General features: G+C 40.4%; 1 protein-coding gene across 1 annotated transcript in view; it reads right to left on the bottom strand.

Moving 5' to 3' along the window:
* The window catches only part of TBL1XR1 (TBL1X/Y related 1), a 465,261-nt gene that overhangs the window by 341,425 nt on the left and 108,200 nt on the right, over window positions 1-15,636 (bottom strand). Inside the window, exon 4 of the mRNA XM_053710155.1 lies at window positions 11,253-11,499. Within this exon, the coding sequence (XP_053566130.1) occupies window positions 11,253-11,499 (247 nt within the window). The remainder of the gene's footprint in view (window positions 1-11,252; window positions 11,500-15,636) is intronic.

Genomic DNA, 15,636 nt, shown 5'->3' on the forward strand with positions numbered 1-15,636 from the left:
TTTGTTTTGGACTAGACTGTCCCTTAACTAACTCTACCTTTTCACCCATATCACTTCTTTCAACAAGCAAATTTTGCAGTGGGTACTTTTAAAACTGATCACTTTAACGGTTTATCAGTCTTGATCAGAATCCCCCCCCCCAAAAAAAAAAAAATACAACTTTCCCTAATACATTATATAGCACTCCAAATGAGAAGAGGTTCTCTTAACTACAAAATGTATATTATAGGGCTTGACAAGCCCAGGAGCCAGGGATACACTGGCTCTTAGAATTTTACCCCTGGCTTCTAACTTTTCAGGTAATTAAGCATTGTCAGGCTTCTAAAGTTTAAACAGATTTGTTGACCGATTATACTTAGTACTGAATAAACATGCCCAACATGTATATGCAGCACTATATATTCTATTTATATGCTTTTCCATTTCTTAAAAAGAATACAAAGAGAATGATGCTTCCTGCAGATAAAAGGAAATGTATGCTTACCTGATAAATTTATTTATTTTACGATATGACAAGTCCACGGATTTCATCCTTACTTGTGGGATATCGCCTCCTGGTCAGCAGGAATTGGCAAAGAGCTCCACAGCAGAGCTGTATATATAGCCCCTCCCTTCCCTCCCCCTCCAGTCATTCGACCGAAGTTAGGGAGAGAAAGGAAAAGCCAAGGAGCAGAGGTTTAACAAAAAGTTTAACAAAAATAAAAACCTGTCTGTAACCAAATAACAGGGTGGGCCGTGGACTCGTCATATCGTAAAAGAAATAAATTTATCAGGTAAGCATAAATTTCCTTTTCTTTAACAAGATATGACGAGTCCACAGATTTCATCCTTACTTGTGGGATACAATACCAAAGCTATAGGACACGGATGAAAGGGAGGGACAAGACAGGGACCTAAACGGAAGGCACCACTGCTTGAAGAACCTTTCTCCCAAAAACAGTATCAGAAGAAGTATCAAATTTGGAAAATTTGGAAAAAGTATGAAGAGAAGACCAAGTTGCAGCCTTGCAAATCTGTTCAACAGAAGCATCATTTTTAAATGCCCATGAGGGAGCCACAGCCCTAGTTGAATGAGCCGTAATTCTTTCAGGAGGCTGCTGTCCAGCAATCTCATATGCCAAACGGATGATACTCTTCAGCCAAAAAGAAAGAGAGGTAGCCGTAGCCTTCTGACCTCTACGTTTCCCAGCAAAAACCACAAACAATGAAGATGTTTGACGAAAATCCTTAGTCGCCTGCAAGTAAAACTTTAAGGCGCGAACTACATCCAAGTTATGTAACATACGCTCCTTCTTAGAATAAGGGTAAGACATAATGAAGGAACAACAATTTCCTGATTAATATTCTTGTTAGAAACAACCTTAGGAAGAAACCCAGGTTTGGTACGTAACACCACCTTATCAGCGTGGAAGATAAGATAAGGTGTATCACATTGTAAAGCCGAAAGCTCAGAAACTCTGCGAGCAGAAGAAATAGCAACCAAAAATAAAACTTTCCAAGATAACTTAATATCTATGGAATGCATGGGTTCAAACGGAACCCCTTGAAGAACTTTAAGAACTAAATTCAAGCGCCAAGGAGGAGCAATTGGTCTTAACACAGGCCTGATTCTAGTTAGAGCCTGACAAAAAGATTGAACGTCTGGAACATCTGACAGACGTTTGTGTAACAGAATAGACAAAGCAGAAATCTGCCCCTTTAAGGAACTTGCTGACAACCCTTTCTCCAATCCTTCTTGGAGAAAAGCTAAAATCCTGGGAATCCTAACCCTACTCCATTAGTAGCCTTTTGATTCGCACCAATAAAGATATTTACGCCATATCTTATGGTAAATCTTTCTAGTAACAGGCTTACGTGCCTGAATCAAAGTATCAATGACCGAATCTGAGAACCCTCGCTTGGATAAAATCAAGCGTTCAATCTCCAAGCAGTTAGTTGCAGAGAAACTAGATTCGGGTGAAGGAAGGGTCCCTGAATGAGAAGGTCCTGCCTCAATGGAAGCTTCAACAGTGGCACAGAGGACATGTCCACCAGATCCGCATACCAAGTCCTGCACGGCCACGCAGGAGCGATTAGAATTACTGAAGCCCTCTCCTGTTTGATCCGAGCAATTACCCGGGGAAAGAAAGCAAACGGTGGAAACACATAAGCTAGGCTGCACAACCAAGCCACTGCCAAGGCGTCTATCATTTCGGCTTGAGGATCCCTTGATCTGGATCCGTATCTTTGGAGCTTGGCTTTCTGACGAGACGCCATCAGATCCATTTCCGGTCTGCCCCACCTGAGGATCATAGCGGCAAAGACCTCCGGATGAAGTTCCCATTCCCCTGGATGAAACTATCTGTCTGCTCAGAAAGTCCGCTTCCCAGTTGTCCACTCCTGGGATGTATATTGCTGACAGATAACAGGAGTAAGCTTCCGCCCACCGAATTATCTTGGATACTTCTGTCATCGCTAAGGAACTCCTTGTTCCTCCCTGATGATTGATGTAAGCCACAGTCGTGATGTTGTCAGACTGAAACCGGATGAATTTGGCCGACGCCAACTGAGGCCAAGCCAGAAGCGCATTGAATATTGCTCTTAACTCCAGAATATTGACTGGAAGTAGATGCTTCGACCGAGTCCACACACCCTGAGCCTTCAGGGAATTCCAGACTGCACCCCAACCTAGTAGACTGGCATCCGTTGTCACTAATGTATCAATAACCGACTCCGAAAAACCACGCTTTGATAGAATCAAGCGTTCAATCTCCATGCAGTCAGCCTCAGAGAAATTAGGCTTGGATGGTTAAAAGGACCCTGAATTAGAAGGTCCTGCCTCAGAGGCAGAGACCATGGTGGACAGGACGACATGTCCACTAGGTCTGCATACCAGGTCCTGCGTGGCCACGCAGGCGCTATCAGAATCACAGATGCTCTCTCCTGTTTGATCCTGGCAATCAGTCAAGGCAGCAACGGAAACGGTAGAAACACATAAGCCATGTTGAAAACCCAAGGGGCTGCTAGTGCATCTATCAGCACCGCTCCCGGGTCCCTGGACCTGGATCCGTAACAAGGAAGCTTGGCGTTCTGGCGAGATGCCATGAGATCCAGTTCCGGTTCGCCCCAACGAAGAATTAGTTGAGCAAATACCTCCGGGTGAAGTTCCCACTCCCCCGGATGAAAAGTCTGGCGACTTAGAAAGTCCGCCTCCCAGTTCTCCATGCCTGGGATGTAGATCGCTGACAGGTGGCAAGAGTGAGACTCTACCCAGCGAATTATCTTCGAGACTTCTAACATCGCTAGGGAACTCCTGGTTCCCCCTTGATGATTGATGTAAGCCACAGTCGTGATGTTGTTCGACTGAAATCTGATGAACCTCAGTGTTGCTAACTGAGGCCAAGCTAGAAGAGCATTGAATATTGCTCTTAATTCCAGAATGTTTATTGGGAGGAGTTTCTCCTCCTGAGTCCACGATCCCTGAGCCTTCAGAGAATTCCAGACTGCGCCCCAGCCTAGTAGGCTGGCATCTGTTGTTACAATCGTCCAATCTGGTCTGCGAAAAGTCATTCCTTTGGACAGATGAACCCGAGACAACCACCAGAGAAGAGAAGCTCTGGTCTAGATTTAGTAAAGGGGACAGATCTGAGTAATCCCCATTCCACTGACTTAGCAAGCATAATTGCAGCGGTCTGAGATGCAGGCGCGCAAATGGCACTATGTCCATTGCCGCGACCATTAAGCCGATTACTTCCATGCACTGAGCTACCGATGGGCTTGGAATGGAATGAAGGACACGGCAAGCATTTAGGATTTTTGATAACCTGGACTCCGTCAGGTAAATCTTCAACTCTACAGAATCTATAAGAGTCCCTAGAAAAGGAACCCTTGTGAGTGGTAACAGTGAACTCTTTTCCATGTTCACTTTCCACCCATGCGACCTCAGAAATGCTAGAACTATCTCTGTATGAGACTTTGCATTTTGAAAACTCGACGCTTGTATCCGAATGTCGTCTAGGTACGGGGCCACCGCTATGCCTCGCGGTCTTAGTACCGCCAGAAGCGAGCCCAGAACCTTTGTAAAAATTCTCGGGGCCGTAGCTAACCCGAAGGGAAGAGCTACAAACTGGTAATGCCTGTCTAGAAAGGCAAACCTTAGGTACCGATAATGATCTTTGTGAATCGGTATGTGAAGGTAGGCATCCTTTAAGTCCACTGTGGTCATATACTGACCCTCTTGGATCATGGGTAGGATGGTTTGAATAGTTTCCATTTTGAACGATGGAACCCTTAGGAATTTGTTTAAGATCTTCAGGTCCAAGATTGGCCTGAAGGTTCCCTCTTTTTTGGGAACCACAAACAGATTTGAGTAAAAACCTTGCCCTTGTTCCATCCGCGGAACGGGGTGGATCACTCCCATTACTAAGAGGTCTTGTACACATTGTAGAAATGCATCTTTCTTTATTAGGTTTGTTGATAACCTTGACAGATGAAATCTCCCTTGTGGAGGAGAAGTTTTGAAGTCCAGAAGGTATCCCTGAGATATGATCTCCAACGTCCAGGGATCCTGGACATCTCTTGCCCAAGCCTGGGCGAAGAGAGAAAGTCTGCCCCCCACTAGATCCGTTTCCGGATAGGGGGCCCTTTCTTCATGCTGTCTTAGGGGCAGAAGTAGGTTTTCTGGCCTGCTTGCCCTTGTTCCAGGACTGGTTGCTCTTCCAACCCTGTCTGTAACGAGCAGCAGTTCCTTCCTGTTTTGGAGCGGAGGAAGTTGATGCTGCTCCTGCCTTGAAATTACGAAAGGCGCGAAAATTAGACTGTTTGGCCTTTGATTTGGCCCTGTCCTGAGGAAGGGTGTGGCCCTTACGTCCAGTAATATCAGCAATAATTTCTTTCAAGCCGGGCCCGAATAAGGTTTGCCCTTTGAAAGGAATATTAAGCAATTTAGATTTAGAAGTCACATCTGCTGACCAGAATTTAAGCCATAGCGCTCTGCGCGCCTGGATGGCGAATCCGGAGTTCTTAGCCGTTAGTTTGGTTAAATGCACAACGGCATCTGAAACAAATGCATTAGCTAGCTTAAGTGCTTTAAGCTTGTTCATAATCTCATCCAATGGTGCTGTGCGAATCGCCTCTTCCAGAGACTCAAACCAAAATGCCGCTGCAGCAGTGACGGGCGCAATGCATGCAAGGGGCTGTAATATAAAACCTTGTTGAACAAATATTTTCTTAAGGTAACCTTCTAATTTTTTTATCCATTGGATCTGAAAAAGCACAACTATCCTCCACCGGGATAGTGGTACGCTTGGCTAAAGTAGAAACTGCTCCCTCCACCTTAGGGACCGTCTGCCATAAGTCTCGTGTGGTGGCGTCTATTGGGAACATTTTTCTAAATATCGGAGGGGGGGGAAAGGGCACACCGGGTCTATCCCACTCCTTGCTAATAATCTCTGTAAGCCTTTTAGGTATAGGGAAAACGTCGGTACACACCGGTACCGCAAAGTATTTATCCAGCCTACATAATTTCTCTGGGATTGCAACCGTGTCGCAATCATTCAGAGCCACTAACACCTCCCCTAGCAATACACGGAGGTTCTCAAGCTTAAATTTAAAATTTGAAATTTCTGAATCCGGTCTCCCCGGATCAGATCCGTCACCCACAGAATGAAGCTCTCCGTCCTCATGTTCTGCAAATTGTGACGCAGTATCGGACATGGCTCTCGTGTCATCGGCGCGCTCTGTCCTTAACCCAGAGCTATCGCGCTTGCCTCTTAACTCAGGCAAATTAGATAATACTTCTTTCATAACATTAGCCATATCATGCAAAGTGATTTGTAAGGGCCTTGATGTACTTGGCGCCACAATCTCACGCACCTCCTGAGCGGGAGGCGAAGGTACTGACACGTGAGGAGAGTTAGGCGGCATAACTTCCCCCTCGTTGTCTGGTGATAATTTCTTTACCAGTAAAGACTGACTTTTATTTAAAGTAACATCAATACAATTGGTACACATATTTCTATTGGGCTCCACATTGGCTTTTAAACATAATGAACAAGTAGATTCATCGGTATCAGACATGTTTAAACAGACTAGCAATGAGGCTAGCAAGCTTGGAAAATTATTTCAATAAATTTACAAGCAAGATAAAAAACGCTGCAGCGCTTTTAAAACACAGTTGAAATAACAATGACCTAATTCAGTTATGACAAACAATTTTAACAGAAAAAACGTATGAAATTAGCAGAGGATTGCACCCACTAGCAAAAGGATGATTAACCCCTCAATACCCAAAAACGGATAATCAAATTAAGATTTAACGCTTTTATCACAGTCAAACACACTGTCACAGGACTGCTGTGACTGATTACCTCCCTCAAAAATGAATTTTGAAGACCTCTGAGCTCTCTGGAGACGTCCTGGATCAAGGAGGAAGAAGCAGGAAGACTGTGCTAGAATTTTAACTGCGCAACAAGGCGCTACAAAAAGGCCCCTCCCACTCAATTACAACAGTGGGAGACCTGATATAACGGTTTCTATGCAGTAATATACGTTAGCCATATGGAAAAAAATCATGCCCAAAAAGATTTATCACCAAAGTACCTCACAAAAAAACGAATAACATGCCAGTAAACGTTTTACAAACTTTTCCAATGTTATGCAAAGTTATCACTAAGCCTGCTACCAGTCGCTTCTACTGCAGTTAAGGCTCATACATTATTTCAGTATTAACAGTATTTTCTCAGTCAAATTCTAGTCCCTAGAAAATAACTCAACTGCGCATACATTTATCAGCCTGATACCAGTCGCAACTACTGCATTAAAGGCTGTACTTACATCATATGGGTAACAGCAGTGTTTTCTTAGTCAATTCCATTCCTAGAAAATATTTTACTGCACACAACTCATTTGCGGGGGACCCCGCATGCTATTCCCTTTTCTGAAGTTACCCCACTCCTCAGAATGTGCGAGAACAGCCAGTGGATCTTAGTTACGTCTGCTAAGATCATAGAAAACGCAGGCAGATTCTTCTTCTAAATACTGCCTGAGAGAAAAAACAGCACACTCCGGTGCCATTTTAAAATAATAAACTTTTGTTTGAAGAATAATTAAGTAAAAAACTCCTATCTCCTCTCACGACCTCCTTCTTTGTTGAGCGTTGCAAGAGAATGACTGGATATGACATGTGAGGGGAGGAGCTATATAGCAGCTCTGCTTGGGTGATCCTCTTGCAACTTCCTGTTGGGGGGAGAATATATCCCATAAGTAATGGATGACCCGTGGACTGAACACACTTAACAAGAGAAATAGTACACATAGGCACCATTTAAAATAAAAAATTCTTGATAGAAGAATCTAAACTAACAGCTTACTTTACCTCTTCCTATCACTAACACAGGCAAAAAGAATGACTGGGGGGGAGGGAAGGTAGGGGCTATATATACAGTTCTGCTGTGGAGCTCTTTGCCACTTCCTGCTGACCAGGAGGCGATATCCCACAAGTAAGGATGAAATCCGTGGACGTGTCATATCTTGTAAAAGAAAATATAATTTATACTAACCTGATAAATTATTTTCCTTCTTCTCAGTGAGTCCACGAAATCATTCATAAACTATGGGAAATACTTGACCTGGCCCCCAGGAAAAGACAGGCACAACCCCAAGAAGAGCATTGAAGTATCCCTCCCACTTCCGCTACCCTGTAATGCTTGTGGGATATCTATCAGACCAAACTTGGCCAGTAATCTTCTTATCCCGGCATCAAAATGGAATGATAGGAAATATCTTAGAGCAGAGTAAGTTAGCGAAATGAGGTAAGCAGTACTCACTGTAGACAGGGTAGTCCTTCAGGGCAATAAGAAGACAGAAAATGGTCAAGACAGGCTGAGTCCTGCAACAAGAAGGCAATAAGTAGTAAAGCAGTACAGGGGTGAACCAATAGAAAGAGCAGGAACAGGCGGCTATCAGCATCAAAGGAAATCCAGCAGTGTAACAGTTCAGGGGTAAACCAATAGAATGGTTAGACAGGCAGAGTTTGGCAACAATATGGCAATCCAGTAATTCAGGGGTTAAGCAAGCAGAGCGGTCAGACAGGCAGAGTTAAATATCAGTATGGCAATCCAGCAGTTCAGGGGTTAAGCAAGCAGAGTGGTCAGACAGGCAAAGTTCAGCAACAGTATAACAATCCAGCAATTCAGTAACACAACACCCAGGAGCACAGGAAGCAACACCTATACTTGGGCAGTGTATGTAAGCACTGCAGGTACTTGCATAGGCGCCGATTCATGCCAAGAAGCTCAAAGGATCCGGCTTCAGAGGAAGAGACGTGTGGCGATGACGTCATCGCCGCACGCTCACAGGAACCGCCACATCCCTGGCAACAGCCAGAGCAGCAACTTTTGCGTCCCTGGCAACAGCCAGGGCGGCGCAGGAAGCTGCGCGACATACCCTCTCTGTAGTTCAAGCCGAGGATAAGTAAAAGTAGAGACAAGGGGTAAAGAGGGGCTGTAAGACTGCCACCACTACACCATTTCAGGGCGGGTTCGTGGACTCTCACTGCAAAGAAGAAAAATAATTTATCTTCAAGTAAGCATAAATTATATTTTCCTTCTAATGTCGGTGAGAGCCCACAAAATAACACCCAACCTGTTGAGTATTAGCTTAGGAAGAGAAAGGCAATGAAGGCAGTCCTTAATTACTAGGTACCATTGCTTGAAGAATCTCTCTCCCAAAAGAGGCCTCTGCTAAGGCAAAAATATCAAAATCAGTAAAAAGTTCGTGAAAGTATGAAAAGAAGACCAGGTAGCAGCCTTGCAAATCTGTTCAACTGAAGCCTCATTCTTGAGCACCTCTCTCTGTCTACCTCCATTTAACAAGGCAAAGAACTACTGAGAGTGTAGGGGAAGTGGGAGGGATACTTCAATGCTCTGTTTGAGGTCTCTTTGCCTCCTCCTGGTGGCCAGGTGAAGTATTTCCCATAGGTTATGAATGATTTTGTGGACTCTCACTGCCATTAGACGGAAAGGAAAAATTTTCCCCTCTGGCTTATCTAAAGGAGGGTATTGTAAAATGTATAATGCTATGTAGAAAACAAATCTTTTAAGGCTTCTGGTGGTTTTTCTTTCTCCACAAGAGAAAACTGGGAACTGTCTGTGTGAACAAGGGAGCATTAGCGAGAAAATTAGCAAGTTTTAATTTCAATGTAAGCAGACGTTTAACAATTTTAAAGAAATATATTTAATATGCATGTGTTGCAGCACTGTTTGATTGCCAATGAGCTAACAGAATTATCCACAGAACAATTCAAAACTAAATAGGTTTCTCAGTATAGAAAATACTTCAAGAGAAGAGACTGTAAACACACAGACTAATAACGTTAACTTGCTGGCATTAGTTAACTGGTTAAACTGACAATATCACTTTGAATTTCAAGTAAATGGTTTACACACAAAACACTAATGAATCCAAAATCCTGATAAAATTACTGCATTATAAAAACACACACAGGAACTACAAATCTTATTTCAGTAAATTGCATCTATAGAACTTTCAAGATTTAAAAAAAAAAAAAAAAAGTCTCAGGCCAAAATAATTTAACATCCAGTTGCAAAATAGATAAAGTAATTAAAAGATGTTGCTGACCATTATCAAACTGTTTTTCCACACTTGAACCAGCAGGGGATGCTCTATGATTATATTCTAAAATTGAAAATAATAAAAAAAAAAAAAAAAAAAAAAGTTGTGGATATTTACTAAACAGCATCCACCCCATTCAGCATTCTTCTTCAAAATATACAAAATTCTGAAACACAGCTTTTAAATTAAAAAAGAACAGCAAATGCTTACTACAAATAACAAGGGTCACACGTGTAGACACAATTAAAAAGGGCATGAAATTGCAATAAGAAAATGCTCTAATTAGAGAATGGTCTTATAACACTGCTGCTTCCCTATACCTATGTGTTTAACCTATGCATTAGGGATACACAGTCTACTCCAGAGTAGCAACACACTGTCTATCCTGAGCTATACAATTAGTGAGTCAATCTCAAACTGCCAATTACTGTCCCATGTTCACTTTGGAGTGACTTTATAGGTTTAACAAATTCCTTACTGCAGTTTTAGCCCCTTTAAATATTACACTATGTTCTTGACAGATAATTTTGCCAGCCGGATGGCATTATCAAGTAGCATGGTGAGGGCCGTGTAAAACCTAATATTACAAAAAAAAATTGTATCCAAAGCACAAATCAAATGCATAATTTAACATACATTTATTTAACAATAATTTGTGCAATAAAGATTTAAAAACTGTAATATTAGTTCATTTAAGCTTAAAGGGACATTCCAGTCAAAATATAAATGCACATAGATTTATTACATGTTTGTATAGAAACATATTTGCAATATACATGTATCGGCAAAAATGCTTCTAGTAAGAGTTATCACTGTTTTAGAGTTAACATTTTTCTCTGCACGTGCACGTGAAGCATAGCTAGATATTGTCACGGCACCCACATTTTAAATAATGCAGCTCCTCAGATCATCAGTGGAGCTTGAATCATGTCAACAATTAACAAATTGAGTTATTACCAGATGGCAAAAGCACCTTAGGCTCTACGAGCTAGTGTTGTGTTAAAAATGCTGGTGCACGGTGCATACTTAAATACCATTTTGAAACAGCTTTAGCTTTTATTAGAAGCATTTTTGCTAATAAATGTATATTACAAAATTTATTCTCTTTAATACCAAAATGCACCCAATGTGGTTTCCAATTTTGGCTGGAAAATCCCTTTAACATTAGCTAAAAAATGTAGCTGGGTTGTCCGTAAAATCAGTAAAATCAGCTTTCTGGTGCCCCAATTAAAAAGGTCCTGGGGAGACCCCCGTTAAAACAGCTGTAATGTTGTGGCATTCATCGTTTCTTTTTTTAAACACAACAAACATTACAGTAAACTTTAAAATGGCAAAAGTAATAAAGTTGTAGTCAGCAAATGTAAAACAATATCAAACAATGGAGGTATAAGTATATATTGCTACACTATAACAGTGATTAGTTTTTATACTTGCATGCAAAGAGCAGAAAGAACGCAAGAAACTGTAAAATCATGTATTTGCTGGTAGATAGAGAAATCATGTGAAAGTTAATAAAAAGTACTTCTTAATGAGAGAACAAAATTAACTTAGAATGAAAATGAATTAAATTAGGTCAATAGTAAAAGAGAAAAAAGGTTTGTTATCGAAACCAATACCAAGAAACATTTCAATACACATACTTGCCAGTGCATGTCCTCCGTTCTCCTCTCCATTTGCTGTATTTTCACCATTCTTTGTGGAGGGTTGTTGATTGTTAGCTGTAGAAGAAGCAGCGGCGGCGGCGGCAGCTGCTGCAGCAGCCGCAGCTTGCTGTTGCTGTGCGAGTTTGTCTCTGTATGCCTGTTGTCTTGTTTGCACAACATCAGGCATAACCGCATCGATGAGAGACAGAGATTCGATAGGCCTGCCATCGAACAGGGTTCCATCCTGGAGGATGAAACAAGAAAAACCATATTAGAAAGAAAGCTATATTACAAGAAGAAATGCAGCTGATAAAAATCTCAATGCATTTAATAACACATGAAGCGGAATAGAGAAGGACAAGGACTACAGCTCTCTGGATTTAACATACGATCACAGCATTTTTATAAATTGTGTCCAAGCTGTATATCTTTATTTTACAAATCTACAAATAGCGCAGTCTATGATGAAATGCATTTGGTGTCATAAATTCACAGTCTATATGAAGGTAATTGCATTGATTGTTAATGAGTTAATAACACAAAATGCATTTCATGCTGGCTTTGAATTCTGTCATGTTAAGTATTGTACTTAAAGGGATACTGAACCAAAAAAAATTTCTTTCGTGATTCAGATAGAGCATGCAATTTTAAGCAACTTTCTAATTTACTCATATTATCAAATTTTCTTCATTCTCTTGGTATCTTTATTTGAAAAGCAAGAATGTAAGTTTAGATGTCTGCCTATTTTTGGTTAACAACCTGGGTTGTTCTTGATGGTTGGTGGATAAATTCACCCACCAATAAACAACTGCTTTCCAGGGTTCTGAACCAAAAACTGGCTGGCTACTTAGCTTAGATGCCTTCATTTTCAAATAAAGATAGCAAGAGAACAAAGAAAATTGATAATAGGAGTAAATTAGAAAGTTGCTTAAAATGGCATACTCTATCTGAATCACAAAATAAATAAATTGGGTTCAGTGTCCCTTTAAGTCTGATCACAGGCAAGTAGAGACTTTACTACTGGTTTCAGCTCCTTGTTATTTGGTGACATATCCTCTATCATGTAAGGCCTGCCTACAGAAGCTGTAACAGTACAGAGTGTGCAGGAACAAAAGGTTTAAAAGGGACAGTCAACACCAGAATTTTTGTTGTTTTAAAAAATAGATAATCCCTCAATTACCAATTCCCCAGTTTTGCATAACCAACACAGTTATAACTATACACGTTTTACCTCTGTAATTACCTTGTATCTAAGCCTCAGCAGACTGCCCCCTTATTTCAGTTCTTTTGACAAACTTACAGTTTAGCCAATCAGAGCTGCCTCCATGGTAACGTGCATGAGCTTAATGTTATCTATATGAAACACGTGAACTAATGCCCTCTAGCGGTGAAAAACTATCAAAATGCATTTAGATTAGAGGCGGCCTTCAAGGTCTAAGAAATTAGCATATGAACCTCCTAGGTTTAGCTTTCAACTAAGAATACCAAGAGAACAAAGCAAAATTGGTGATAAAAGTAAATTAGAAAGTTGTTTAAAATGAGATGCCCTATTTGAAACATGAGGTTTTTTTTGGACTTGACTGTCCCTTTAATGACAACAGGCTTAAGGCTAACTTACCGCTATTCCTCCTAGAAGGGCTATAATCTAATAGCAATGTAACCCTCAAATACAACGAACACAATCCAAAATGATACCAGCTGCAGCGCATTAAAATGTATGAGGAATTGCTCATTTATGCTTCTTTTTGCAAATTACATAGCTGGATTGCTATTTAAAATCACAAACCATCAAAATATTAAAGGGACAGTGAACACCAGAATTTTTGTTATTTTAAAAGACAGATAATCCCTTAATTACCAATTCCCCAGTTTTGCATAACCAACACAGTTATAATTATACATATTTTACCTCTGTAATTACCTTGTATCTAAGCCTCAGCAGACTGCCCCCCCTTATTTCAGTTCTTTTGACAGACTTGCATTTTAGCCAATCAGAGCTGACTCCATGGTAAATTCACGTGCATGAGCTCAATGTTATCTATAGGAAACATGTGTACTAATGTCCTCTAGTGAAAACAAAACTTTCCAGGATAAACACTTAATAACCAAAGAATGCATAGGTTCAAAAAGGAGCATGTTGAACTCTAAGAACCAAATTGAGACTCCACAGAGGAGTAGCAAATTTAAACCTAGGCCTGACTAACCAGAACCTGGCAAAAAGACTTAAAGGGACAGTCTACAATAGAATTGTTATTGTTTTAAAAGATAGATCATCCCTTTATTACCCATTCCCCAGTTTTGCAGCATAACCAACACAGTTATATTAATAAACTTTTTACCTCTGTGATTACCTTGTATCTAAGAACATTCTTCCAGCCCCTTGATCACATGACTGTGACTGTTTAGTATCTATTGTCTTGCATTTAGCATTGTTTTGTGCTAAATCTTAAATAACCCCCTGTGCCTGAACACAGTGTTATCTATATGGCCCACGTGTACTTTCAATCTCTTTGTGTTGAAAAGGAATTTAAAAAGCACGTGATTAGAGGCAGCCTTCAAGGGCTTAGAAATTAGCATATGAGCCTACCTATGTCTAGTTTTAACTAATACCACCAAGAGAAAAAAGCAAATTTGATGATAAAAGTAATTTGGAAAATTGATTAAAATTACAATTCCTATCTGAATAATGAAAGTTTAATTTTGACTAGACTGTCCCTTTAACATCTGGCATATCTGCCAGACGTTTATGCAACAAAATAGATAAAGCAGAAATTTGACCCCTCAAGGTACTAGCAGATAAACCCTTCTCCAAACCCTCTTGGAGAAAAGACAAAATCCTAGGAATTTTAACTCTATTCCAAGAAAAATTTCTAGAATTACACCAATACATATATATATATATATATATATATACTCCAAATCTTATAAAAATCTTTCTAGACACAGGCTTACGAGCCTGAATCATAGCTTCAATAACGGATTCAGAAAAAACAAAATGTATGCTTACCTGATAAATTTCTTTCTTTTGCGATGTACAGAGTCCACGGATTCATCCTAACGTGGGATATTGTCCTTCTTGACAGGAAGTAGCAAAGAGAGCACCACAGCAGAGCTGTCTATATAGCTCCCCCTTAACTCCACCCCCCAGTCATTCGACCGAAGGCCAAGGAAGAAAAACATAATTTATGTAAGAACTTACCTGATAAATTCATTTCTTTCATATTAACAAGAGTCCATGAGCTAGTGACGTATGGGATATACATTCCTACCAGGAGGGGCAAAGTTTCCCAAACCTTAAAATGCCTATAAATACACCCCTCACCACACCCACAAATCAGTTTAACGAATAGCCAAGAAGTGGGGTGATAAGAAAAAAAGTGCGAAGCATATAAAATAAGGAATTGGAATAATTGTGCTTTATACAAAAAAATCATAACCACCACAAAAAAGGGTGGGCCTCATGGACTCTTGTTAATATGAAAGAAATGAATTTATCAGGTAAGTTCTTACATAAATTATGTTTTCTTTCATGTAATTAACAAGAGTCCATGAGCTAGTGACGTATGGGATAATGACTACCCAAGATGTGGATCTTTCCACACAAGAGTCACTAGAGAGGGAGGGATAAAATAAAGACAGCCAATTCCTGCTGAAAATAATCCACACCCAAAATAAAGTTTAACAAAAAACATAAGCAGAAGATTCAAACTGAAACCGCTGCCTGAAGAACTTTTCTACCAAAAACTGCTTCAGAAGAAGAAAATACATCAAAATGGTAGAATTTAGTAAAAGTATGCAAAGAGGACCAAGTTGCTGCTTTGCAGATCTGGTCAACCGAAGCTTCATTCCTAAACGCCCAGGAAGTAGAAACTGACCTAGTAGAATGAGCTGTAATTCTTTGAGGCGGAATTTTACCCGACTCAACATAGGCAAGGTGAATTAAAGATTTCAACCAAGATGCCAAAGAAATGGCAGAAGCTTTCTGGCCTTTCCTAGAACCGGAAAAGATAACAAATAGACTAGAAGTCTTACGGAAAGATTTCGTAGCTTCAACATAATATTTTAAAGCTCTAACAACATCCAAAGAATGCAATGATTTCTCCTTAGAATTCTTAGGATTAGGACATAATGAAGGAACCACAATTTCTCTACTAATGTTGTTGGAATTCACAACTTTAGGTAAAAATTCAAAAGAAGTTCGCAACACCGCCTTATCCTGATGAAAAATCAGAAAAGGAGACTCACACGAAAGAGCAGATAATTCAGAAACTCTTCTAGCAGAAGAGATGGCCAAAAGGAACAAAACTTTCCAAGAAAGTAATTTAATGTCCAATGAATGCATAGGTTCAAACGGAGGAGCTTGAAGAGCTCCCAAAACCAA

The sequence above is a fragment of the Bombina bombina genome, chromosome 4 (genome assembly GCF_027579735.1).
Source record: "Bombina bombina isolate aBomBom1 chromosome 4, aBomBom1.pri, whole genome shotgun sequence".
Taxonomy (NCBI): Eukaryota; Metazoa; Chordata; class Amphibia; order Anura; family Bombinatoridae; genus Bombina; species Bombina bombina.